This window comes from Lepidothrix coronata, unplaced genomic scaffold, assembly GCF_001604755.1.
Source record: "Lepidothrix coronata isolate B3197 unplaced genomic scaffold, Lepidothrix_coronata-1.0 Scaffold191, whole genome shotgun sequence".
Taxonomy (NCBI): Eukaryota; Metazoa; Chordata; class Aves; order Passeriformes; family Pipridae; genus Lepidothrix; species Lepidothrix coronata.
The window spans coordinates 1,254,366-1,281,984 of NW_016690371.1; the positions used below are offsets into that span (position 1 = coordinate 1,254,366).

At 40.1% G+C, this 27,619-nt stretch overlaps 1 protein-coding gene and 1 long non-coding RNA gene across 7 annotated transcripts in view; one reads left to right on the top strand and one right to left on the bottom strand.

The window, feature by feature from the left end:
• The window catches only part of CNKSR2 (connector enhancer of kinase suppressor of Ras 2), a 207,682-nt gene extending 181,426 nt beyond the window's left edge, over positions 1 to 26,256 (top strand). For 2 of the 6 annotated variants that reach the window (XM_017831466.1, XM_017831467.1), the window contains 2 exons: positions 21,303 to 21,499; positions 24,547 to 24,762. In XM_017831466.1, the coding sequence (XP_017686955.1) occupies positions 21,303 to 21,499; positions 24,547 to 24,762 (413 nt within the window). Of the gene's footprint in view, positions 1 to 9,233; positions 12,175 to 21,302; positions 21,500 to 24,546 lie in introns of those variants that run through there. The other 4 variants (XM_017831465.1, XM_017831471.1, XM_017831468.1 and 1 more) reach the window with 4 other exon arrangements.
• Positions 19,378 to 27,602, bottom strand: LOC108505460. Its single transcript, XR_001877516.1, has 2 exons — positions 27,178 to 27,602; positions 19,378 to 19,601 (listed from the first exon to the last, which is right to left on the bottom strand). It is a non-coding gene; the product is annotated as an uncharacterized LOC108505460 (long non-coding RNA).
• Between the last annotated feature and the right edge of the window lie 17 nt (positions 27,603 to 27,619).

Here is a 27,619-nt window from a genome sequence, read left to right on the forward strand (position 1 = left end):
CTTGAAATCCGATATAAGAATCATACTTAATCTATAAAAAGTTTGAAGATGATTATTCTGAGAATTCTTGTTTCTTTCCTCCCTGCTAGAATGTGCTCTGCCATTTATATTCAACTTTTAATTAAAAAAAAAATTTCGAGACATTTCCTTTTTTTTATCAAGCTAAGTACATGTACATAATGTACATAATTTTACAGTAAAACATTTATATTTCTAACTAGAAAATGTATTGTAATGGCTTTAGAGACAACTAGAGTTGCTAGTTTCTGCCTCTTTAGAAGGCAGAAGAGAGTATTTATATTTATTTATTTATGGCTGTGTAAAGTGCCTGGGGAAAATCCCATTTAAATTTTACACTCCAAGCTAAAACTCTCCAAGACTAAATTATTAATTCTTTTACATTGTTTTACCACTGAGGACTATGTTTACCTTCTCCTGTGTACTGTATGATATAGGTATTTAATGTCCTATTTCTTAATGTAGCCTCCAAAGTTTCATATGATTTTTACAGGGGCTAGAAATATTTATTAGTGAACTAGACTAATTTAACCATACTATAAATTTTATATACCATCACATTGAAAATTTAAATCTCTGAATTTTGACAATGGGCTATGAAATGGTGAGATTGAGAAATAAAAATAAAATAAAAACCCAACAAACAGAAAATACCCTTTAGACATTAGTGCATTATGCATTAATAAATTGACAGTTTCCAAGTTCTCTGCTCATTTTACTTTTTAACTTTCAATTCACAAATTCTGCCTGCAGATAGGAACACCTTATAGCAACTATCATGAATCTTACAGCATAAACAGGCTATCCTTATATCTATGCACACTCTTAGAATTTGAGAAATTTCATTTTATGAAATTCTTGTACAGTCTATAAAATATGTGTAAAATGTTTTCATAGTAGAAGAATAGGAAAAGGGGATGTGTGTTTTCCTGGGAATACTTGTTTAAAGGATGGCTGAAATTTTTGGTACAATTAATACTGAACTATTACTACAGAGAGGAAGGAAGTTTCAGGTTTTTCATAAAGTTAAAAAATGATTGGCTTGGAGACTCACACTTTGGAAATGGCTTTTACAGTTAATGAAACTCAGAAATGTCAGCCACCTTCTTCTTGGCCTCTCCCATCCCAAAAGACCAATTTCCTAAGGTGGTTCATGTTGTTGCTAAACAGGATTATGAGATTTATAGTGAGAGTAAAAGTCACTTGAAGTAAAAATTAGGCTCTTCAGTTTTGAAAATAGCACTTGGGTCTTTATGGATTTCATTATTTCTGAAATTTAGTGGAGGTTGAATGTGGGAGGAGGAGGGCATGGCCGAATGGCTCTGAGCAGCCAGCAGTTGGGACACTTGTTGTTCCTTCTTGGAGGAAAACAGGCATGGAGGAGTGAGATTTTATATTCTACACAGATTTGGCTTTTCCGCCAAGGCTGTCAGAATACTGTGTGCATTTCTCAGCATCACTGCTCCCTGGGATGATGGGGAGTAGGAGGTTGCTGAGAGTAACCCAATGAACAAAGGAGAGCACCACCCCCAAGGTGGTGGAGGTTTAATTTACCTGTGAAAAACAAAGGAAACACCTTCTGCAGTCTGTGATCTGTAGTGTTTGTTGGGAACAAGGAACATCAGGGTAGCTGGGGAAGAGATTTCAAAATTGAGTGAGGTGAGATGGAAGCAAAAGGTAGAAGACTAGAAACAGGACATAAGTCTGTAATGGTGAGGATAAGCTCTGGAACAAGTTTCATTAAGTTGTCATTGGTTTTTCAAATGAAAATCCTATCGGCCTTTAATGGTCTGTGCCACAGATAAGGATTATGGTGTTATAAATCTTTCTCCAGTTAGAAAAACTGTTTTAAAAGTATTTTGTTTTTACAGTGTCACATTTCTCTTACAGTATAACCTACTGTAAATGCACACATGCTGCCTTTGACTTTATTTCACAGATTTATGCAATTTAGTAAGATTCACAGGTGAGCCAAGTGGATGGATTTTATGCTGGGGCCACATTCTGGCAGACTGTGCCTGTGCACTAAAACATTTCCTTAATCCAAGTTGTCCTCCAAGGAGGAGAATCTGGCATAACCTCATGATTAAGTTGAAAACCCTGTAATATCTCTGCTGAGGTGACAGTTACTTTTGACAAATAAACCCCTCTCATAATGTCCCCTTAGCTCACAGGTTCTAAAAGTACTATCAGAGCCCACTGGTGAGACTTTTTCTTTAGATGACTTACTCAGTTATACCATATGGAAATGGAGTAGATGTTTTAAAAGAGAAATTCATAGGGCTGTTGCTCATCTTTAGTGGTTGCCATAGCTGGCACTGTTATTAATGACCAAAAGTATATAGCCAGATCTTCATCTCTGTTTCTCCTGGGTTTTATTAATATCTATTTCCTTCTACCAAGGGAAATTGGTTGTGGTAGTTCCAGGCTGAGCAGGGGAGATTGTTCTCTGCACTTAGATATGTAACTGCGGATTTCCAGTTCTGAAATCCCCTCAAGGTTTCTGCACACAACTGCTAAGGGGTTGTTCTAAAAACTGGTTGCAACCCGCCTCTGAAGATGAGAGTAATTCAAGTTGTTGTTAATAGATCCCTTGGGGCGGATTAGAGTGAAAGACACTGAAGGATCGGTGTTTGTAATTATATATCTGTAGGGTTTATTTTAGAACAGTTTGGTTGCAATGGAAAGCCAGTATGTAGCTTTTTTGGTTATTATTATCTATAGTAATATGGCAATAAGAAAGCACTTAAGAAAATGTGTAAGGGAAAAGAAAGGAAGGAAAAGAAAGAATGGATAAGAGTAGAAAGATTCATAATCACCACCCATGGGATCTACGACAAGATTTGATTGTTGCATCGTTGGTCGAAGGGATGGTCTTGATCTGTAGGTCCCCCACCAAACACAAAGTCCAATGGGTTAATATATGTTCGGGCCAAGTGGGAATGCCTGGTACCTCCCCTGGGTGGGGGGAACTTTCAGTCCTCCGGTGGAAGGCCTCAGAAAATGAGTCTGGGGGTGCTTTGGGAGTCTTTGATAGTTTATGACCCCTTCAAAGACATGACAGCTGCCTCTCATGTCAGCCGAGTTAAACCAGTTATGCCCCATCAGACCTTCCCGAGGAGGGAGGGGGGGGAAGTTTTACTACTGAGCAGAGTTGAGTAAGGGACAACAATTACGGTGATAAAAAGCCCCAACCCTTGCAGAATTTGTCTGTTATTGACCTCAGAGCCTGATCTAAGCATAGCACCTTGGTGCTTCCACAATTTTTTTAAGTCATTAACTATTAACATTCTCTCACAAAACCTTCAACTTAAGCTGACCATGCACTTTTCATAAGAAACTTGAGAAATTCTTCTTTTTCCATTGAGTTGTAACTAACTTCGTAGTTACTCTGTAACCACAGTAAAGTCTTTAAGATATAACATAAAATCAAGGGCACTATAAAAGGTAGTATGATCTTCATGTAATTTGAAGTTATTTTTGTTGGGTCTACTTTTCAGAAGCAATGTTGTTTTCTATTCTTCTTTTCCCCCAGTTATGAAAAACGTTACGTAAATGAAGATAAATTTACAGCCTAATTCCATTTTGTTGTAGCAGGATAATTTCTCCATAACCTCTTTACCTATATTCCTGGAATAAAAAATATTGAGAAAGATGAATGTACATGCAGTCACTGCAAATTACAAAAGCATCAGTGACAAATCTAATGCTGTAAAGCCTCTTCAGAATAGCTGGTTGTACTGATAGCATGTCCTGGCATTATACAGGAAAATTAGTAAGCTTATTGCCATCAGATACACACCTTCTTTAAGAGGGGTATTTACTTCTGAAAACAACAAATCCTTGCAAAATTAAAAATTCGCTGAGCTTGTTATTTTACTACTGCATTTTGCAACCTAATAATATATATAATATATTATTATTATTATTATTATATTATTATTATTTCCATTCTGCACAGCAGATGTGGGCTTAGTAAGGATTGTCCAAAACATTGATTTGTGTAGTTCTGTATCAGATCTCAGACTCTGAGTTATTTCAGTTTTAAAAAATCACCTGCAAGCACAAATGATTGCCCTAAAGAACCATGAGCCCCACATTCCAGCTAACCCAGTTAGCCTGCCATGAACTGTGCCTAAAACCATATTTCTAGGGGAGAGTTAAAGGTGCCTTGCTTGTAGCTTTATCGATTTTGAACTCAGGTGTACTTGGAGCTCTATCATGTGGCAAGAAGTAGTTGCACATTTTAATGCTGAAGAGACAAGCATCTCTTCTAGTTAGTTTTGAATTTGCCACACAAACTTTCAGATGTTTCTGTTACTCAAAGAGGCAATAATCAACTTTTCTCTGCAAGTATGTGTTCATAATTATACAGATCTCTGTTACATCCCCCTTGTTTATAGAGGAGAAGAAGTCTTGATTGGTCCTGGACCACACAGTCCTTGCAGGAAAACCCCTTTGCACCACCAGTAATCCTATCTGCCCTCCTCTGCCTTTTTCAGTACTGCTTTTTGAGATGGGGTGTTGCAAATGAGTCTTATTTTACTTTGTTTCCCTTTATCTTTCTGTATTTATTTGTAAATAGAAGCCAAACCTCCATTTTTAACAAGTAGAGAACTAAAGGGAACTGTTTGGTATGAGATGTTTCTGTTTGACAGGGGAAAAAAATAAAGGTTTGGTTTCGATGTTGGTGATGCATGAAAAGAGAAATGTAATTCTTGTTCATGTACAAGACTGCGAAGGAGAGGAAAGTAAAAAAGACAGTGTAGCTACTGAAGAAAATAGCAGAGGACACAGCCAACTGAGCAGCTTGAGCAGTCACTCGATAGGAGGGAGGTTGCTGTCATGGGATGAGAACAGAGATCAGTTACATGACAGTCAGTGTTTTCCAGGCTGTAAAGATGCTAATATTTTCTTTGTTTAGTGATGATATTTTGATGAAAGGTACTTACGCAAACTGAAGGGGAAGTGAGTAGCAAAGTGCTGGGAATATATCCACTGCAGAACAGCTCTGGGTCATGCTAGAGCTTGCCCAGGGGAGCCTTGCCCATGTACGTGACTGGTCTGGACAGCAGAAACCCCTCAGGACAAGCATCCTTTGGCTTAGGGTGAGGGAAGGGCACTCTTACCTGGCAGTTTCAAAGGGTGTCTGTTTTCATAGGTAGCCCTTCCCCCAGTATCACAGGGTATTTCCATTCATTCACCACACACACTTTGTAAAACAGGATTCCCTTGCATACAACAATCACCAATTGTGGTGACAGAGATTTCCTTAGAGCCTCTGGATACCCTTTATGCTGCCCTTGGCAGGACAGAGAGCAGTACTAAGAACTGGATTGAAAGGAAGCTCACCATTATATAGATGCTTTATGTGCTTCTCTTTTGAACGTGACAGAGTTCTCCTGGGTGAGGCCTGTCCTATGGCCTTATGTAACTTAAGTCTCCATGTAATCCAGCAATTAGAATGCCAACATGCAGAAATTTTAATATCATTCTCAGAATTTATAAATTGCCCAGTGGGACGTTGAGGTCTCGATTACGTCTTGCACCCTCTGAATGTGTATAAAAATTCAATTATGTGAAGAGCATAGGAGAGCCAGGATACGTTTGTGATTTAGAAATCCTGTGGTAAGTGGAAGGAAAAATGCCTGCCGATCAGGGCCCTGTAATTCCCACTGCCTTGTTCTCCTGGGGTCGAGTGCAGCACTTGCAGAGGAGCAGAAGCTGGAGGTTATGCGTGGGCTGACACCACCATCTGTCCTCTCCGTCCCCCATCCTCACCGTGATGCTTTCTCGTATAACATTTGTGCTCTTGGTGTTCCTCAATGGGGACAGGAGGGACACTAAAGCATATACTGTGATGTTGGAAAAGCTGAAACTTGCTATTTGTAGACAGCATATTCCTGTATTATCATTGTTTGATTTAGTGCCCTTTAGTGCAGTGGCTCAGTCTCCAGAGGAGTACTGAGTGACTCCTGCTACTGCTTCCACACCTAATGGACTTCTTACAGGAAGAGGTGCTGCTTTGGAGTATAGTGTCAGGGGGCTGTACTGGATGTGTCATCAAAACCCTCTGTATCAGCTCCTTTTCCTCTCTGCGTGGCATCTGTCCCAGACCTGAGCAGTCCTGGAAATGGTAGGAGCTTCCCACCATTGAGCAATAGACAGTTTGCAGATCTGCCAGCATTCCTCCCAAGGACTCTGTGTCAAATAGCATTGAGCCATTTCCTTGGTAAGGAGAAAGATGTATCTGCCAATGGGCTTCTAACAGAAGCAGCCAGGTAGCAGTTTGTGATACACGGGGAAGGTTTTCTTTTTCCCACTGTTGTTTGCATTCATTTTTTTTCAGAGCCTGATTACTCACACATGGTATTTACATGTAGGGGAATATACATAACTAGATATGCTTCATTATTGAACTAGATAATTGGTAAGAGTTCCAGTCAAAGTTTTACTCTCATGAATATATAGACAGATGTAGAAATATGTACACAGAATAGGATACAAGTGAAGGAAAGGATAGATCTTCAAAAGGCAGTTAACGTTTTGCTGATTGCCACTCTAGATGGGAAGCCTGAAATTTCCTTTTCTAAAACTTAAGTACCTATTTCCAAAGTTTCAACCTAACCCTTCTTTAAAAAGTAAAGTTTTCATAAACATGCCAGATGCCTTGTACTCTGTTTAGGCAAAATATATAATGTGAACATTCATAAGAAAGTGTACTCTTAAATGGCAGCAGTAAAATGTTATGCATTTTATTAAAAAACACATCAAAGTGAAAACCTTAACGTGTTACCTTCTCAATAGTGACTGGTGGTGTGCCGTTATTCTCAATAAATAGGTCTCGAAGAGAAAAAGAATTAGTTGTATCATATTCTGTGTCCCTTTGCTTATATAGGACTTCTTGTGTGAGAGCCATTTTGAGACCTTATTGTGACCCTCAAACATTTCTCTCAGGTGAGGACTTTCTCCTCCCCTTTGCTTTTGACACTTGGTGGCATGCCTGGAAAGGCCTGTAGAGCTGCCTTTGCTCCTGCTTGGTAGGTTGGTCCCAGCCCTGATGCATTCTGTCTTCACCACTTTAGAGGGGTAAAGTACCTTACTGCTACAGGTTTGCTCAGACATAAGATTCCTCACATCTTCCATGACCACATCAGCTGAAGAAATAGGCAGAGATTTACAGCAGGCACTTTTGTTTCTGTAACCACTCTGGGGAAATCATTTGCTGTAAAACTCTTCTCATAATACAAACATGATTTGGTTGATAAATGCAGAATTTCACTTTATTGTATTCACAGGGTCGTGTTCATTTTTGTATGTGAATGGCAGTCGGTTTATTTTTCAAAATGTTTGCAAGTCTCGTGAGTTTCATAAGTTGTAGTGTCAATAAGTATTCATCCAAAAGCACGTTGCTGTTCTTTGTTATTTGTATTTGTTCTCCTTTAAAACAAATTAAAAAAAAAAAATCACCTTATCTAGAAACAAAACCATATGCTGGAGATTTTTTACATAAATCATTTTGCTAATGCTAGTGATACAGAAGGAAAATGTGGGGTTTATAAGGATAAGGAAAAATAATTTTGCTACTAAAAAGCAGAATTTCCAAACTCTTAGTTACTATCAGTAAGTGATATCGAAGATCTCTTTGGAAAAGCCGCCCTAGTGCTTGATAATTATATTCACCTTCAGATAAATAGGACAGTGTATGCTACCACTTATCTTAAGAGGTCCTAATGAAAGGTTGTCCATGGACAGTGACTAATCCAAACTGGGACAGCAAAAAATTACCAATGTTTGATGATAGGCCTGTATCATCAGGCCTTAGCTATATTACTAAATAGTCTTTACAAAAGTGTCTTCCTAGCAGTTTTTTCAGAAATACTCTTCTCATGCAAAATTTAGGTACATAAAAGAAGTTCTGTCCCACCATCTGTTGAAGGCAGCACAGTTCTTCCATAGACACAGAGGACGTGTCCCAGCCAGCCTCAGCAGGGGGTGTAGAAGAGTATAGACATCTGCTAGTTAGTGCCCTTGCCTTAACTTAGTAATCTTGTTTTATTTCATAGCCACCTTGTTTCACAAAAAGGGAAGTTTCTTTTGCCAAAGCCTGACCTTTGAAACCAAACTTTCTGAATTTTTAGAGATAAAGTTATATGAACAACAGCCATGAGATGATAGGATCTCCTAAAGCTGCAAAATTCATACCCATGAGGCAGTAGTATCCTCTTTCACTTAGTGCCTTTTTCCAAACAAATCCAAGACTCATATTTTCAATGCTATGACTGTTCTTTGTATAAAACAGGATGAAATGTGAAAAACATTCCCTTTTGTACTCTGCAAAGTCTCCCTTTCCTCAGTCCCATGAGTCCTGAAATGTGCAGGTTTGGCCTTTTGTTTTTTTGGAGGTTGGGTTATGGTTTTGGGGGTTGGGTTTGTTTTTTTCATTTTGGTTGTAGAATCAAATGTTTTTTATTTTAAACAATAGATTATGTAAAAGTTTCTCTTGACTGCTGTATTTAGAATTTAGTTATATAAACTGTTTTCCTCACCCTTCTTCTTCCTCCTCTCCTTGTTGACGTGCAGAGTCCCGGGAAATCTCAGCAAGAGAGGAGAGGCTGAACTCTCTTTGAGTTCCATATAGCATTGCTCACCCTCTGCCTCTCTGGAAACTCATTTTCCAATTGCTGCCGTGGGTGGAGTAAATGGCACCAACGTTTCCATCTGGGATTCTTTCTACCTTGTGCTTTCTGTCNGAGACATTTCTTTTCTGCTTGCTAGACCTTTTGTGATATGCTCAAGTATACAAATGGCAATGCTTCATATTTTCTTTCCTTTTCATCTTGCCTTTTGGAAAAATATTCTTTTTAACAAAGGTTGAACAAGTCTCATCAGTTAAATTGGATTGAATTTGTACATCTTTACATTATGCACAGTTGAACTCTTTCCCAAAGTGTTTTTTTTATAACAACAGAACATCCCCCAGCTTTTCATATCTGGGAACTAAAATGGCAATGGATTTCAAGATCCATGGAGTTTCATTTTTGTATTACAATTTAGTGTGGTAGACAATAGAATAGGGAATGAACTGAGAGCAGCCTGGCTTTTGAAATTGCCTGTGTGCAGAGACTGCATATCCATACAGAAACTCTAAGTAAACAACTTAGCTGTATGCTGTTTATTCCACCTCTCTCTTTCTCTTTTCTTTGCTAACACAGGTCCACAAAGATTCTCGAGTTCTCAAGCCCTAGCTTATGGAAGTATGTAATGTCAGTGTGGTTGCAAAATCACATGATCTCCTAGCTCTGTATCTTATCCTCCACCCAACGTTGCACAACGCTGGACTGTCAGCTAGGAGAACGAAAGGAGCCAGATTGTGTTGTGCCACCTCTTTTTATAGCTCACGCATAAGTTACCACCAGGATATTTTTCTGTGTTTGTAGAACATTTGGCGGATTTGGGGCACATTCTTTGCTTCCATTCTCCTCATTCAAGTGACCCTTTCCCAGTGCTTCCAAATGAGCTAATGTGTCTTCAACATGGATAAAACCAACCCAAGTTGGTTAGGATGTGTATTGTTCTCTTGTTTTATTTGTGGGTTGTTTGTTTTGGTTTTTTTTAATTGGTCTTTGTTATGTTATTTTCTTTTTTCTTTTTTAAAGCATATCTACAAAAAGCTATTATATAACTTTCTGCCCTAAATACCTCTTTTGCATCAGGGATGGATATTTTAATGGAGTGAGGTGTAATAGCAGAACAGTGCCATGTCTCTGTCCTCATGAGCATAGCTGCATGCAGATTAGAAAGGCTCTGTAGTGCTGCTACTGTATGCCAGATTTGCTATTTGCTCTTGTTTGCATGGTAGTATTTCTAATTTACTAATATGATATGGAAATAATGGCACATCACAGATCTTTCAACATATTGTATCACTGCTTTATCATATTAGGCTAATACACTGCGAGAGTTGATAGCACCTCTCCATGTCAAATGGGATCCACATCTCTTGGCACTGAACCGATTGGACTCAAAGGTTGATAAACTTATCATTAGAGAATTGGCACGACGGAGATTCAACTTCAGCCTCTTGCAAGAAACCTAATGGCCTCCGTTCAGAAAGTCAGTTCTTCCTGAATAACTCTGAATAACAGAGAACAGACCTGTTAAAGCATAGACAACCACATGCCTGAATATGAGGCCTCCAGGAAGGTGTCAAAGGGCATGGCCAGTCTTTTGAAGAATGCACCCTTTCCACAATGGGACTAGGCACAAAGTCAGATCCAGTCTACATGGAGCACATTTGCAGAAAATACTGCCCCCCGCACGGGAGAACGGAAGGGGAAGAGGGTCTTGGCAGGGGAAGGGTTTTGATGTCACTCAGTTTTGTTCTGCACACCTCAAGGAATTAAAGAGGGATTCAGCCATGGTAACTGTAAAATCCTGTTGCTTGTACTGAACTCCAGTGAACCCATTCAGGCCAACCAGACAGAGTCGTGTTATTTAAGCGTGCTTCACATTAGTGAAGGAAGTCACCTTACTGTGTCATGCTAAACTAAGTGTATTCTGTCAAGTGGAGGTATGTACAGACCTTTTGGAGACTTGCATTTATCTAATGGTTTGTAATGAGTTACCAGAGGGTACACTGGCACTCATTTGGATGATGACGGAGAAGATACCTCACGCTGAGATTTATTAGACTCTGCACTTAAACTCTTCAGTTCCTCTTTATCTTCTAGGACTTAAACATGTGAGTGATGCTGCCTGGCCAAGCAGGCACAAAGTATTCTCTGTATAACACCCAGACTCCAGAGGGCTGTTTTGGGGCCAGTATTTGTCTGGATGTCACTCGAAGTAGATTCAGATATTGTATTTATCATTATGTTCTGAGTCCCCTATGGGTTGATGTTTGCCTCTATCTCTGTGGTTAGAATGTGAATTTTCCTTAATATATTTGGCTAAGGGTGTATTGTAATAATGTTAATGCTAATTACTTGATATTTCATACTATCTTACGGGGAGATACTTTTAAAAAATGTATTTTGAAATGTTTTCTTTCTGTTTGCTCAATGTATGGTATTGCATTATGTTAATACCAATAAAATTATATATATATATATAGTTATATATATTTCCCTTTTATAAAGAAGTAAATTATGCTTTTTTGCCTCACAAACAGGAAATGTGCAGTGAATAAAATTACTTCATTCTGCCTTATAGCAGGTGACAAAGCTTATAATAGTTTTAATATTCTTTTTTGAAAAAATAAAGAGCATAGTATGACAAACTAGTTGGAAATTCATCAAAATGCATGTTTTATGTTTTTGCTCAATGGGACTGTCACGAATCAGCCTAAATATTTAGCAATGTTGTTTTGGCATCTTTAATTTTTTCTAATCAGAAGCATACTCTGTATTGCTATTATTGATTACAAAACTGTACTGTCATAAATTTTTGCCTGTTGGCCAGATAGACAAACCCACTGAGTTTTTATGACTCTCTTGTCTGTAGGAATTGATTTTAAAATTTAATTTAGTGCTCTTCCCAATGCTTGGCAAAGGTAGAATTTATTTTTTATATAAGGTTGCCTTTGAAGTACCTGCCTCTGCCAGGGATGATAAATCACTGCTAAGTATATAAGGATTCTGCTACCTGAAGGATATGTCATTAAAGCCTTGTTTGAATGGCCTGCAACCCCAGCCAGTCCTTTACATTCTGTCATTAAAGTCCATAATTAGTTAGAGGTGAAATGTTTTGGAAATGAATTAGAGAAGCAGAAGCAAAGATGTGATTCTAAAATGTCCTTTGGCTGCCATTTGGGGTTACACTGATGGCTTATTTGCTGCTCGTAGCCAAAGGCCAGCATATATCTGCGCTAATGCGTATTAGATTGTCTTCAGCTTCCTCTCTTTCTTTTCCCCACCCTTTCTAATATATTGTATTGAGTATCTTTGTTTTGCAGAGGCATTCAGAAGGGCTGTAATTAGCAGTCCCCGGCATTTAATTGCATACACATTTGTTAAATATTTTTCTGTATGCCTTAAAATAAAGTATAGAAAATGGCAGTAAATGTTTCTTTAATGAAGGCATTTGATCTATTCATGAAGTCAGGATTTTTTAAAGGTGTTATTTTGGGCTTAATAAAGGAAATGAGCCAGCAAATTTTCAGTCTTGCATTTGCGTAACCATTGTCTGTCAGGGCTGATGTTCATTTCCTTTCTCTTATTTCTTTTGTGGCGAACACATTCTGCCCAATGGATGGGGAACGAAGCTTTCTGCTGTGACCACTCTCACGCCGGTTTTGAGAGAGCACTTTATGTTGAGGTGCCCTACGTGTTCACGAGTTCATTATGACATCTGATGACGTGAATGATGTCTAGAGAAGCCACAAAGTATTATTGCATTTCTCTTGTCACAGAGCTTCTGCTCTGAAAAACTTTGAACTCTCTGCAGTGCTTACAGACCATGGTGGTGTGATGGGCATTCAGCAGCTGACAGGGAGTGCTTAATATTTGGCAGTGTCGTACCCTACAAAAATAACATGTAAATCAGGGTGCAGATTAATTAGGCTGGAATCTAGTCAGTGCGGCTATCATAACATGTGCAATTATATATTCAATAATAAATCTGAATATCTGAATAAATATGATATCTTCTGGGATAACATTTTGGGAAGTATTTCAGGCCCCTTTTGAAAATGCCTCCTGAGGTGCTTCCCCAACAGACCTCAGTGTGTTACAGCCCCCCACCCATGTGCCCCACACTAATTCTCCATGTTTCTTTCATATTGAAAGTAGGATTGCAATTCCTAAGTGATGCAAGTGGTTTTGAAAACTTCACTCACGGTGCTACGTTTTCATACAAATTAGCAACTTCAGATGTAGCCTGAAGCAGAGTTCATTTTCTGGGTGGATGTTACCCCTTCCATTCAGGATTACTTTCAGGTATCAGTCCCATAAACCTTGACAGGCATTGCTGTTGAGCGTGACTGTGGCTTGATTCTGACTGGTGAGTAATGTTGCTGGGTCCGTATCGTTTGTCATTTAACCTTTCACAACTTCAAGTGCTGTAACAGCTTAGGTTTGTGAAAAAAAACAAAAAAAAAAACAAAACATTTTCCCCAAAGAGTAACTGCTTCCCTATATTGCTTGTAAGATTTTATTCTTAGGGACCTCCTCATCCTGCTTAAAAGTCACAGCATCCTCAGATGTATGGCAGTTTACCCAGTTTGCTCCAGCTCCTGCCTTACCTCATGAATACAAGTTTTTCATTGTTTCTGAACGGCAGGGCCCCGGGGGGAGGTGTACCATCAAAATGTAATTGATCTGTTTATTTCACTTCAGCATTGGTAGCTTGTTGTAAAGTTAAACAGCACTTACATCAATGTGTGGCACAGAAAAATGTCAGGATATCCTATTTCGTTGTGTAAAATTCTCCCAAAGAGTCACTAAAATCAGGTCAGCAAATAAAGGTTAAACTGGTGCCTTCGTAGGCAACCTAATGAGTAAAGTACCATGTCCAAAACCAAAATAGATGCAATTATAACACTACTGCCAAAAAGTTCTGCCGTTGATCAGAATTCCCTGTTACTTTGGGAAGCTTTGGAGTTACTTCATTCTTATGCCCTCTCTGAAATCACAGCACACCAATATAACCCCATGAAACAGCAGGGCTGGGAGCCAAGAGGGAGCTACTCCTGATGCTCGTTTGAGGTGTGTAAGAGCTGTCAAGAGGCAGCACAAACAGAATGAGCTAATTATTCCCTGTGTTTTCCCTTCTCAATAACATATTAACCCATTAGCCTGTACTTCATTGCTAAGTGGATGCTGAAAATGGCTAAATGTTACTGCCAGCTCAACAATGCAGGTCTGCAAGGGAGAGACATCAAGGATTTTTCCTAATGTTGAGTTTAGTGTCAGCTGTTTTTAATAAACAATTCCAGTGGCATGGAAAGCTGAAGAGAGGTGGCTGAGTGTGAGACTTACAGCAAGACTAGCATGAAGGGTGGAGATTGAACATGCTTCAGCCTGCCAGCTCACACTGCAGCCTGCAGGGCAGTGGGGGCTCACAAGGCTGTGACAAGGTGTAGGCAGCTTGTCCTTCAGACATCACCAGAAGAGTGAGTTCAGTGGAAGGGAGATTCGCCGGGATCTACTGATCCAAAAGGAAGACTGCTAGTGTCATAAATAGTTCACAAAAAGAATTAGACCATTGGTGCCACAGCAAAGGTTTAGCATCTGTCAGGCCTTAGAGAAGCTAGGGCTGGATCTTTTAAAAGTGGTTATGGTACCTATCTGCTTCTGATTGAACCTGGTTATGGTGGAAAATACCCTCAGATATCTGTCCTGTGGGAGATGAGTTTTCCACTTGCCTGCACAGTTCACTTTATTTCAAGAGATCAGTTTATGCCCATGCATGTGAGAGAAGAAGCAGCCTCATACCTTTGGGTAGAAAACTCCAGCGTGTTGCAGGGCTCTGTTGTATTGGTGCTTTCAGTAAACACCATCCCTAGGGAATATCTTCTTTTTGCCTGCAGGTTTATGTAATAGGGGAGAATAGAAACCAGCTATCCTGGTAATCCAAAAATACTTCCCCTTTAGAGGAAAGGATAGTATAAAATGCAGATTTAATACATGTGTTAAATAAATACAAAATAATAAATACAAAATGTAATGATCCTCCAGCCACTAATATTTCACCAAATGCATGGATCAAAGCTTGTTTTTAAACACCACTCCTCCCTTCTTTGACTCAAGACTTTGGGAAAAATCCTGCACTTTCACATATACAGGACCAGAAAGGATGGAGGACTACATGAATCAGAAAAGGCCAGGCGAAGGGAAGCAGTACCTGAGAGAAGGATTGCAAAGACCAAGCACTGCACAAGAAGCCCCCAGCTTTAATTCAGCTTGCTTAAACTTTCCTTCGCTTGTGGAAAGCGTTAATATACACGTGTATATGTATAGACGTACATATAATATATATTTGCACAGGCGTAATCACATGTTCAATCAGGCCTTGATTTTAATGTGGCTCAGTAGATGGCACAGGTTGCTATTTGTACTTTAACAGGGAAATCTGCTCTACATTACCCAGAGCAGATGATTAGCAGCTGTTTCCATGAAGACCTGCATTTTGTTGCACCTCCTGCCTGATGTACCATGTCAAGCTTAAACACAGTGGTGCTTCTTCCTTTTCCCAGCAATTAGGGATGTGGCTGGTAACATTTTCCTACCAGGAGCTGAGTTTCTGTGTCACTGTGGCTCACTCCATACCTGTGTAGGGGTGACCTCATACACATCACACAGCTGTGGAGACACCACCTCCTTGTAAGCCTTTCATTGATTTCACCATTTTGTTCCTTTTAGCTTGTAGTTGGTGGGGGAAAGGAAATACCTAGCTCTGTCTGCCAACCAGCCATCCAAATAGTGTAAAAAATTACTAATTCCTGGATCCTTGCTTTATAAGCATTTGAGTATGTCTCCCTCTTGCACAGTTTGGACTCTTAAAGATTAACCTGAACAGCAGCACAGATGGATTTGAGCCTTGCACTGAGAAACCAACAACTACTTCTTTGGAGGATTTCTTTTCTCCCCTTCCCTGCAACACAGCTAAAATCCACATCCACTCTCCTTCCATCCTTCTACTCTTTCACATTAAATATAGGGAGATTCCTTCTGTCTCTCTCCTAACTGTACCCTGGGGCTTACAAGCCCAGCCAGGCTGTTGCATTCTGTGGCCATGTTACATCTCCTGCCCTCTGCCCTCAGGCATATCCTGAGTTTGGGATGGAAAGCTTGTCGCAGGAGGCTCCCCCCTTCCCAAAGAGTCAGCAGACATGTGTCTGCTGCTCTACCCACCTACCAGTAAAACCAGGCAAGTTTTCACAGACCCTTTTGTTAGACATGGCAGAGATGACATTCTATGGCAGTGATGACATTCTATGGCATAGGAAGATTACAAAATGCTTTGTTGGATTATATCAGTTATTAGTTAACTTGTGGCAGACCAGCTTCTCTGTTCCCAACACAGACGCATCAAGGTAAAGAAGGCAAAGAAAAAAAGAAAAACACAGATATTTGTGCATTCCAGCACAGTGGTTTATCTAGTTTGAGACCATTTTCCAGAGGCCTGAAATGCTCTTTGCTTTGGTGGAACATTTACAGCCACTTGCAGAAAGTCTCTGGGACACTTCATGTAGATATCTCCCCTGCACAAAAGGTGAAGCATAAAGGTGTAGCTCTCAAACTGGAAGGAAATCTTTGGGATCTGAAGGGGGGAAATAACATGGTAGCTGTTAATTAATGTAATTAGTGATTCTTTAGATATTCTAACAAAATTGCCTCTCTAAGATCTGGGAAAGCTGAGCTTAGCTGGTTTGTTTGCCAGACAGAGTGAGCTCACTGAAAGGAGCGAAAGTGGGTGTTTAAATTTCAGTGGAGCATGGGGATTTCAGTCTGACTATGCCTTGTTCACTCCCTGTCACAGACTTCGCAGCAGCTTGGCTTTCTGGGGATTTGCCGAGGGTGGTACTTTTGTTCAAATGCAGGGCTAATTGTGAGGAGAGGAGTGGGCGTGCGTGAGAGGAGCTGTGAAGGAAAGTGCGTCACTAAGCTGTAAAGGTATCAAGCAGAAAAGAGGATAGCAGGAAAATGGAGAATGCCATCAGGGTGGCAGTGGTGTCCACCAGTCAGGGCGAGAAGTCTAAAGGCAACAGGATTGAGCCTGGGAGGTATCTGGAAGCACCGGCAAAGTCCAAAGGGCCCCCAATGGAAAGCTTTGATCCTTGAAAAATATGATCTTGTCAGCAGAGCAGGTGACAAAATTTATGATTAACTGCGTGGCACTATCATTGCATAGGCAGTTCTGTGTGCTCATAGCCCCAGGTGAAATCGCTGGCTCCTCTGGTGCCTCACTGAAAGAGGAAAACCATGCAAGATTTTGGTGGCTTGAGCTTTTACAGGGAAAATGAATCACAGGAGCTCAAGGACCTCCTCTGAAAATTGTTAGAGGTTATTCCATATATAGAGAGCAGATTTATGAGAATTGTGTGCCTAGAGATTCTCTAAGTCCAGAGAGCAATGTGTTGGCCAGCTGGGTTGCAGTGGTGACCTTCTGCATGGTTCTAATTCAGTACCATCTTCCTGAATCATAATTTTATACAGAGCAGCCATCCCTTGATCCATGTAAATACCAATGTTAACTGTTTCTCTCTGGTCCCTTTTCTGTCAAGTGTCTGGTGCTCTTATTTGTTGCTCTTAAGATCTTGGTTTATAAGAGGGAAATAATGGAAAAATGGAGCCAGGAGGTGGTAACACTTAGTACATCACAGAGCTCAGTGCATGCTCTTTTCAACAACAAATGACAAGGCACTGTAAGAAATCCCACCAGTTTTTCCTGAATGCCAAGAACCCAAACCATTCCTCACCAGAGTTTCACCCACTCAGCCATAATCTCCATCTCTCTCTCCTGAGAAAATGTAAAAGTAGATACAAATATTTACTGCATTCTAAGTGAGGGCAAAGTACAAAAAGTTCAGAAACTTCTCCCATGGAAAGCAGAATAATGGAATATAATGACATTTACATGTATTCTTTATATCCTGAACTTAATGCAAATGTCTTCGCATTTACTTGAAGACAGCAGGAGCTTCATTGTTACCAAGCGTAGTGTCAGTGTATTCTTGCATTTGGGAGATATGGTTCTGAATTTAGATCCTGTGTGTTGCAGAGTTTGTGCAGCTTTATTTCTGCTCTAGGGTTAGAGATGTTAAGGTTTGGGTGGGACTGGGGACAAAATTACTGCTTCAGAGAAGAGACATTTCTTTTCAGCAGTGTGTGGAAACAACAACCCAGCAGTGTATTCTGAGGAACAGGAAAGATGCAACTTGTGACTCAGCAGCCAAGTGAGGGTGAAAAACAACTGCTGCGTTGGCTGCTGTTCTGAGGTCATCTGCAAATCCTATCAGGCCACATTTTCTACTTAAACAAGCCATTAACAGAGGCCTTATTCTTCATTAACGAGACAGCCCTGCTGTAATAGCATGGCTTGCATACAAACCCACCAATTTAAAAAAAGAAAACATGTTTTAAGCTCAGCCCTATATCTAGCAGAATACATCAGATGCTTTATGCTGCCAAGGGTTTCACCAACACCTACAGGAAATCAATCAAAGGCTCTAGCAGAAGGCTGAGGGAGGGGAGATGTGCTTGTAATCTCATTCCCGCCTACTGAGAGCCTTTGACAGCAGCAGCACCACCACCTTCAGTGTTTCTCTGGAAAATATTAAGGGCTTGGGATGTGTTTTGCGTGATGCCCACTGCCCTCTCCCTCGCCATTGGTGGAACAAGGCAATGTCTTGCCCTCTTTAAAGCTTCCCCAGCCTCAGCAGCAGCAAGGCATTTAAGGGATCTGCTGTTTTTCTTCCCTCCTGTTTCCTTTTTAGCAAATCCTGTTCCCTTTTTGACTTGCCACTCATAGCTACGTGACCTAGACAGTGACAGGGTCTGGGGTGGCAGCCCCAGCTGAGTGGATGTTCTGATGCATCCCAAAGACCCTCTGTCAGTGTTCTGCTGCCTAACTCAGCCTGTGTCCTGCCCCCACAGTCCTGTACCTCTTCCTGTGCAGTTTCAGAGCTGTTCTCATCTGGGACGAGGTTACAAGTCCGCTGTCCTCAGTCCCTCTGAGGCCATGTTGAGTGGTGGCTGCCTGCCCCAGGAGGTGAGCCCTGAGCAGCACCAACCATGCAGATCCCCAGGCTAGCAGCATGGGGAGGGAGGGCAGGACAAGCCCCCCAGCAAGGAGTTTAAACCCACAAGGGCCATGTTGCTATCCAGATTCGTTAAAGGCACTTGTCATTCAGTACTGAACCTTAGGGATGAACTCAAATGCTGTCCTTTGCTTTGGTGCGGAGCTTTTTCCTTCCTTTTCCTTTTTAGGAAGCCATGAGTTTTTGATGGCAAGCCTGCATGTGGTGGCTGGTTGCCACTCCAGGCTCCATATCACTCTAGCAAAGTGAATGCAGATAGCATGGAGTCAGAGTGCTGGCTTGCTTCTTCAGCAAGCCATCCCTGTACTAACCCCCTGAGTGTACAACCTTTGCAATGTTGCTGGGGAAGAGGCATCTGAGGAAAGATCTCTTTTGGCTTGCATAACAAAAGATGAGAGAGAGAGCAACAGATGTAAAATACTCCCTGAGGAGAGTTTTCTTCCATTGCCCTTTAGCAAATCACATCGGTGTTCAGCGATATAAACTGATAGAGATCCCAAACTTCTGATCCAGTGCTGCATGGACTTTTTAAAAAAGCATAAAAATCAAGACCACAGGAGATTTTAACCACTCTTGAAGTATTCAGCTACTGAATGTTTTGCCCTTTAGCACATTAGATGTTTTAATAAGAAAGAAATTGACAAAAAAGAGAAATGCACATCATTTCTCCTTTTCTTTCAGTCCTGGCCACCACTGACAGTGATGAACACAGCTTGCCCACAGGGTAGCACACAATGGGAGAATTTAGGGAGATCTGTACAGGCCCACAACACTTCCATCGATAAAAATTCTCCAACTTTTCTTCACTTCTATATCTCTTCTGAAAAAAAAAAAAAATTAAAATGAGTTCTTTAAAAACAACTGCCAAATTAATAAACTGATGAGAGGTACAGCTAGATCAGTTGCTGATTACAAAATTCTTGGATTGTATAAAGATCTATACAAATGCAAACACTTCTTGTGATGGGGTGAGGAGATCATTTCTAGACTTGCTGAGCCTGAAGTATAGTATACTATGCCATACTGCATAGTATGGGCTCGAATGGGATGTTGCCTCAGGTAGCTCATGGTGGGCTAGAAATGTTACTTCTAAACACGAATTGTTTTCTCTTTTGGTGGTCGATACAAAAACCTCTAATCACCTGAGGATACTGAGGTTCTTTACTTAAACGTACTTCAGTATGTGCTAAACTTTCAGCCAGTGGAAATGACTGTGTCTTGGTGCAGGGTCAGTCACAGAGTAAAACTAATGCTAAAATCAAACAACCTTCCTACAAGAGCTTTCATGAAAGCATCCTGAGGACACAGGCACCTTGAACCAGAAAAACATACACCAGTGTGAAAGCCAAGACTGGGTGAGAGGATCCCAAGGGCTCTGGAAACAACCAGAAGGCCATGCACAGGCAGTGTCTGTTACATGAGCACTTGTGTCAGCATGCAAGGGGCAGCAGGGACAGAGCTACCTGTCCCACTGGCTGGTTGCTCCCCAAGGCTGCCCTGGCTTCTCCTAGTCACCACTCTGCTAATCCTGGCACTTGCAAAGTTTGTATGGAATTATCAAACAGTTTCCTCTAGGGGAAACAGTGTATGAGAAGCTAAAGTGGTTTGATGTTTTCTAAATTAAGCATTTCAGATGCTCATTTCAGAGTAACACTTCATCCCCAGCTTTTGCTTTGTTTTGCTTTTAGAGAAGCAAAGCATTTCTTTTTTATTTTTCCTTTAAAATCCTTCCAGTACTAGTTAGAAAAAATATTTTTAAACCTACAATAAATAAATATTTCTTACATTTATGTATTTTTGCATATTTTTATAGTAAATAGATTGTTCATTTTTAAAAACCAAACTATGGTGCAAACAGCTCTGATTTGGTTTGCCATGCTGCCAGGTCATGAACATGCAATTATATCCAGTCTCTAGTCTTCTGCTGAACCTTCAGGTAATAGCACAGTTAAAAACCAGCACAAGTGACAACAGTACTGACTATTGAACAACACTATAGAGTACCAAAAATAAGTGGACTTTTCTAGAAAGGAAAATTACGTGTCATTCCAAGGCCACCTTCACAAGCATAATCTTGAGTGCCATTATTGTCATTTTCGGGACAAGATTTGATCCCTAATAGCTTCCTTAGCAGGATGCTTCCAGGGCTTCCTTTTCTTGTAATAATGAAGTCACCAGCACTATTTAACTGCAATACCAGAGACCTTATTTCTGGCAGTAAGTCACTCCAATATTGCCACACCTTTCACTGTTTCTCTTTTTTCCCCTCATTCTCTGTGGGTCAAGATTTTACATTTTTGAAATTTTTTATCCCTTTCTCCTGAAGGCAATAGCAAGAAGGAGCAGTCACAGCACTTTTTTCTGGAACTTAGGAGGTGTTAAATATTCTCCTTATGGTCTAGTTAAACCTGTTAAACATTTTGTGAAGGTTTGATAGGTCTTCGTATAATCACATTAACGATGCCTTGTTCCTTTCTCTATTTTTTCCTCCTTTTTTGTTTTTCCCTTTGTCTCATTACAGTTGAAACTATAGAGGAAAAAACAGCAGACTCCTTGCAAGATTTGTACAGAGCCTTGGAGCAGGCCAGCCTGTCTCCTTTAGGAGAACACCGGATTTCCACTAAGCTGGAATATAAGAAATCTTTTGTAAAGAGATGTAGCGATCCAGTAGTCAATGAAAAACTGCACCAGCTGCGAATTCTGAAAAGCACTTTAAAGGTGAGATAAAAGAGGGAGGAAAAATCCTACCCCAGGGTTGGATTGGGCTGTATTGTAAGCAGAGATTATTGTGTGCAGCTGGAGTCCAGGCTGAACCTGGTGTGAGAAACAAGGGAGACACAGGGGAGCACTGCTTAAAAAGCAGAGAAAAATATTCCTGGGAGAACAGTCAAAGTGAGGGGATCAGTTTTTATTTCTGCACAGGTTAAATCTCAGTCAGCTTCTCCTCTAGCTAGTTTAACAGAATTTGATACCAAATTGTTGGAGAAAACCTTAATCCTGTTTTTGTCCCTGAATATTTTCATTTACCAAAATGCACTCATTTGTAATTGCCGAAGTCTAAAGTTAAGCAAAGCCAGCCTTTTGGAAAGGAGCAGTATCTCTTGCAAGACTCGATTATTTTCTATTTGATGAGCTTGTTCCAGGACAAAACTGTGTGCTTGCTTTCTGTGTAAGCTGGTAGGATCACTGTATTTAATCAGTAAAATTGATTAAATAAATAGTGGTAATGATAGATATGAAGATTTTTATGGTTATTTTAAATGTACCACAACTCATCCTTGTCAGATTCCTTTGTTTGTTACAGCATTCAATTCTGTTCTGATAGAGATTTCAGCAAACAATATGCTGCATTTCCCCAGGGACCGTGTTAACTATATTAAATTAACATGTTTTAAGTCACCAGATAATTGTACAGTGCATTTTGTAACAGCTTTCATCAAAGAGTGCTTTATCAACATTAATTAATTTAGTTTTCCATCACCTAGAGAAGCATTTAAGCAATATTATTTTCATGCTGTGGGACCCCCATTCTGAAAATAATCTTACGCATGCTTAACTTCCTGTACTGTATTGTATCATCTCATTGAAAATCATCTCATTAAAGGCACCTGGGTACGTGAGTCTTTACAGGATTGGAGGCTGGCAGAAAAAGTCAAGATGCAGAGGCTTTCCACATGACTTCTAGAAGCCTGTGAGACTGAAACAAAATCACAATACTCTCAGACACGTTGGGTTGGCAGGAGGTTCACACTGTGGCTGTGCTTTTGCACCCTGGCGGGCTCACTCATACAAAAGTTCTGGTTCAGCATCAGCAGCTTGCTGCCATGCTGAATTATCTGTCTTGTTGATGTTTATTGGTACCTGAGATACATTACACCAATGGCTTCCTGCAAATGAAAGGGAAGTCCAAAACCAGCCCCTTCCTCCAGGGAAGTCCAAAACCAGTGTAACCTCTTGACCTTGTGGATGCCTGGTTTTGTGCTTCTCTGGAACTTCTTTCTTTTGGACCAAGCAAACACATTTTGTTCATTCTCTGTCCATGAGCCATATTTTCTAAACCTGTCTGCATTCTTGTTTATACTATGATTTGCACAACTCATTCTTAAGTACATGACACCAATAATTGAAAACACAATAGCAACAAGGGCCAAAGACAGATCATTACTGTTTCTTGTGTAGAATGACAATGTAGAGTAGCACATTCTTGTTTTGCAATGACATCATGGTAACTCATGATGAGTTTCTAGCTCCATTATAGCCCAGAGCTCCACCTCTGCCATTCTGCAGGTAGTCATATCTACCAGTAGCTCCTGCTGTTACCTAATCAGTTATTCTTTTTATCAGTGCCTTTGATTTCTCCTTCCTGAATGCAGGCAATTGCACTGGCCTGTTGGAGCTGATGTTCTGAACTCTCCTTGAATTTTATCCTACATAAAAGTAGCCTGAGACAGCCCTCCAAACTGCTTCTAGCTCGTCCCATCTTCTAAGCCCTTAATGAAAGACCCCTCTGCTCTCTTCCCTGTGATAACACAAAACCATTCTCCTGCTGCTGATTATAAGCTGTCTGGATGGTAGTGCAGGGGTTTGGGACCAGACATAACCTGTGAGAAGCAGGTTATGGTAGTTCAAGCAGAGATGATTTCATTCCCACTGGTCATTGTCAGCTTGCTCCTCCGTTTCTGAAAATGAATATTCTGGTAGGTAGTGTTAAATAGCTGCTATTTGCAAAGCATGAAAAATACTTTTCCACGTACTGCTTCTGATCTGTCCCATCAATGTGGGCTTAATATTTCCCCTTGCCACGCTCTCCACAAAGATTTAACATAGTATGGTCATGGAAGATATGAGTCAGAAATGAGGAGTGTGAAACCTGGGTGGCAGGGAGGTTAGAGGGGAGATTGCTGGTGACCATAACATTCCTGCACAGAGTAGTACTGCTGGAAACCTGTGTGTTAGTTGTGCTTCCAAGGCTTTTGTCTGTGGCATCCAGCTTCCACCGCTTTCAACAACTGGAAATGGCCATGGGTATATCTGAGGCTTACTCTGATCCATACTAGCTGCCTGTCAACTCTCTTATAAAGTAATTACCAGAGAGTGATCATGATACAGTCACATCCCCTGCCTCAATGATGCATAAGGAGGTATCAACAGCTATGCTATATTTTATTTTTTTCTGCCTTCTCTTTGCCTCTGCAGTGGTAGGAGGCAGTTGCAGTAAGCCACACCATCACATACACTAGATCTTTAGTGGAGATGAGTTGTCATTAACATGGGATTCCTTGCACAAGCCTTTGCAATGTAGCTCTCAGATGCCCCCATGAGAAGCCTGGTAAAAAGGCTTAGATGTGCTGGCAGGCAGAAGGGCCATGTGTCTGCATCCCACACAGTATTTCTGATGCTGATCAAGAGCAAAGAGATGGCACTTTGTTATGTGAAACCCATCTGGAGAAATGCAAGCAGGTAATAGTAAATAGTACAGGGTTTGCTTTTTCTTGGGCTGGACAAGGGGCAAGGAGGGGGAATAGGGACTGTTTCTGAGGGTGCTGGAAAAGGCGAGGGAAGCCCTGGCCTCACAGGGTGAGGTGTGACACCCTGTAGAAAGGGCTCCTGTTTGTGAGCAGTCATATGGCTCATAGTCCTTGTGCTTTTAGGGGCTCTGTGGCTTGAGTTTGCACCCCTCCATTCTCTCCTTCCACCCATGTGATTGATATTTTCAGTGACTTATCACTTGTGTTAACTCTTTACTTTTTCCTCTTCTCTCACAGGCCAGGGAAGGAGAAGTAGCCATTATAGATAAAGTTCTGGATAATCCAGCTTTGACATCTAGGGACTTTCAAGAATGGAAACAAATGTACCTCGATCTCTTCATGGACATCTATCAAAGCAACACCCCGAGGGACTCTGTTAATGGCTCATCTGAGGTTGATGCCCTTATAGCCTCCTTAGCGCACACTCACTCTTATATAGAAACGCATGTATAAAAGTCTCTCTTTTGTCCATTTGCTACACTCCAGCCCTTTACTGAAGTGCATAAAGTAGTTTTTATATCCATATGTGAGAGCTCTAGTAAATTATATTTTAATGTTACTCAGCTGCGTGAAGTAAACCTTCAATGGTCAACAATTCCACTTCTTTAATGAAGATTTGTATATTTTATATGCTACCAATGCTCAGCTTGTGTTTACTTTCTGTGAATTAACAAACATGATCTTTAGCTATTAAAGAAAAGGATTTAAAAGCATTTTTGGAAGACTGTGGCCTTCATGCAGGAAGTTCCACGTGCTAAAGCTTTTGTTATTGGTCATTTTACAATGATATTTTATATTATATAATTCCAGTATTGCATTGCATTTTTGGAGTGCAGGTACTATTTTGGTGGTGGGAGAAAACCAATTTTTATATTTAATGCGAAACTCTAGGAGTTTTCTTAAATAACAGGGAAAAAGTGTAATGCAGTGTATATGTTTCAGTTTTGTCTAGCACAAAAAAGGGTGAAAATCAGCAGACAGAAAAGGACTAATGTGAATTTAAGTATCAAAAGGTTAGTCTTATTTCCTTGTGCTTTTTTAAAGCCTGTTGCTGAGGTTTACCATCAGTGCAAAGGGATGATGGTTTTTATTATAATTAAAACAAAATTGTGTGTTGTCTCTTGATCACACTAGGTTGATTTAAAAAGAAAAAATTAGCCCAGGTACTGTGATTGATGATGCTTTTGCACTGAAGGTATCAGTATAATGTGCAGATTTTGCAAAAGGGAAAATGTAGCCTGTGAACATCCTTGGTAGCAGCGTTTCTTTTGCCCAGAAAAGCAACAGTGGAAAAGGTTCCCAATGAAATGCTCCAAATCTGAGATGCTTTGAAGATTCCCACAATAGAAAAGAAGTGAATAGGATTTTTCAAGTAGTCTCCTATGTGTTTTCTGAGCTGTGAAATTTAGCTGTATTGTACGCAGGGAAGATGTATGATGAGAGTAGAGCTGAGCACAGAACCTGAAAAATAACTGAGGAGTGAAAAAGCCTCTGGTTTGCTTTTGAAGGGGAAGGGATGTCTCTGGGTTCTGCTGAGTTCACAAGCCAATTAAAATGTTTTAAACTTCCATGAGATTTGAGATCTGCTGGAGACAACCCAGTGAATATGAGTGGAAATGGCTCCTTAGAGTCAGGCATATGTCTGGAATAAAAGTAGGAGGGAACTCTTAAGTCACATATTTACTTTTTATGGGCTTGTTTTTGAAAAGTCATCAGAGCATGAAAAAATATTTCTGCTGCTCTTCAGTATTTTGCTGCATAAGCTAGGACTCATGACATGATCTAATAATGCTCATGTGAAAAGGAAAAGCCTCCTTTATACTTTTTACAGCGAGTTGTACTCTTAACCAACTTTAGACTATTGCCTGTACAGCTCAGTGAATGTACTTTAAACTTTATGAGCTCTGTTATTTCCTGGCAGTTATATCCATGAAGGGATGAAGGAAAGAATGGACAGATTTATCTTCTCTCTCCTTCTTTCTTTATTTATTTTATTCCTCTCCTTCTGTCCTCTTTTTCTCTCTCTCTCCCCTTTTCCCTTTTTCTTTCTTTTCCTCCTTCTCCCCCTGTCTCTTTTCCTATCTTGTTATTGCATTTGGATTGCAAATGTTCTGCAGATTTTGCACAACTGTACAGAAGAGTGGCCTTTCTGTAGCCCATTTTCAGTAATCCTATATTCAAGTCGATATGGCTGACAAATCATGTATTAACATTTGTATAGAGTTCTGGATTCAGTGTAAGATTTGTACTATTAGAAGAATATTGTTTGTATAAACTGGACATTTATTTACTGCATGGGTACTGACTTGTATATTAAATTTGTGAGGTTTTTGTAAATTTCTCTTAAAAAATGCTTGACTTGAAATGGATTGTGCTATTGTTCCAAGCATTTAGATCCTCTTGCTATTGTTTTACTGGACCAAAAGTAAATATATTAATATGAAAAACTCTTTATATCTGATGGATGTATATGCACATTGTGTAGTTGATTCCTTGTCAAAACCAAGGCAGTTCAGAAGACTTAGATCTGTTGCTATGCAACAGCCATTCTGCCTGCACTTTACATTAGTAAAGTTAGCTTGATTGCTTTAAAGGTGAAAATTAAACATTACAGTTTTTTAAGCTAGTCTAGTGACAAAGAACATGTGTCCTCTTCATTGTGCTGCCTTCTTTTAAGAGTATTAAATGTTCTTCTATATATATATTTTTATTGTATTAACTCTCAGCCTAGAAAGGGAACACTGTAAAATGAAGTACAATAAATTTAGCTTTTAAATGAACGTTTGTGACTCAATATTCAATTTACTCCATGCCAGAGTTATTTTGTGGTATCTGACCATTCTACCTGCATTTCACAGCTCCACGTACCTTTATGTACCTCTGTTATCCGAGTTCGAACTCTGCCAGCATGGCCAAAAAGGGCTATTGCTGATTCATATGTAGGCAGACGCTGAATAAAGACTTCTGAAAACCTTCAGTTACCTCCCTCCCCTTTTTACTGTTTGATTAAAGTAAACATTTTTTACTACGGGATTCTCTCATGTACCAGTTCAACAGCAACGAACAATTTCACCATTATGAGCAGGTGTGATAAAACACCGGTTGCTACCCAGGTAAAGTGTCAAGGCATTAGTTACAGCTTGTTACTCTTGTAACAAGCTTCTTAGAGTCTGATAATAAGTATACTTATTCAGCTCTGGTCATCTAAACTAACATAGGGTTTGGATACAAATGAAAGGTACAGTACCGGTAGATTGCCTCTTTAAAATGACACAAAATAAGCATCTGGAAAGCATTCTACAACAAAGGC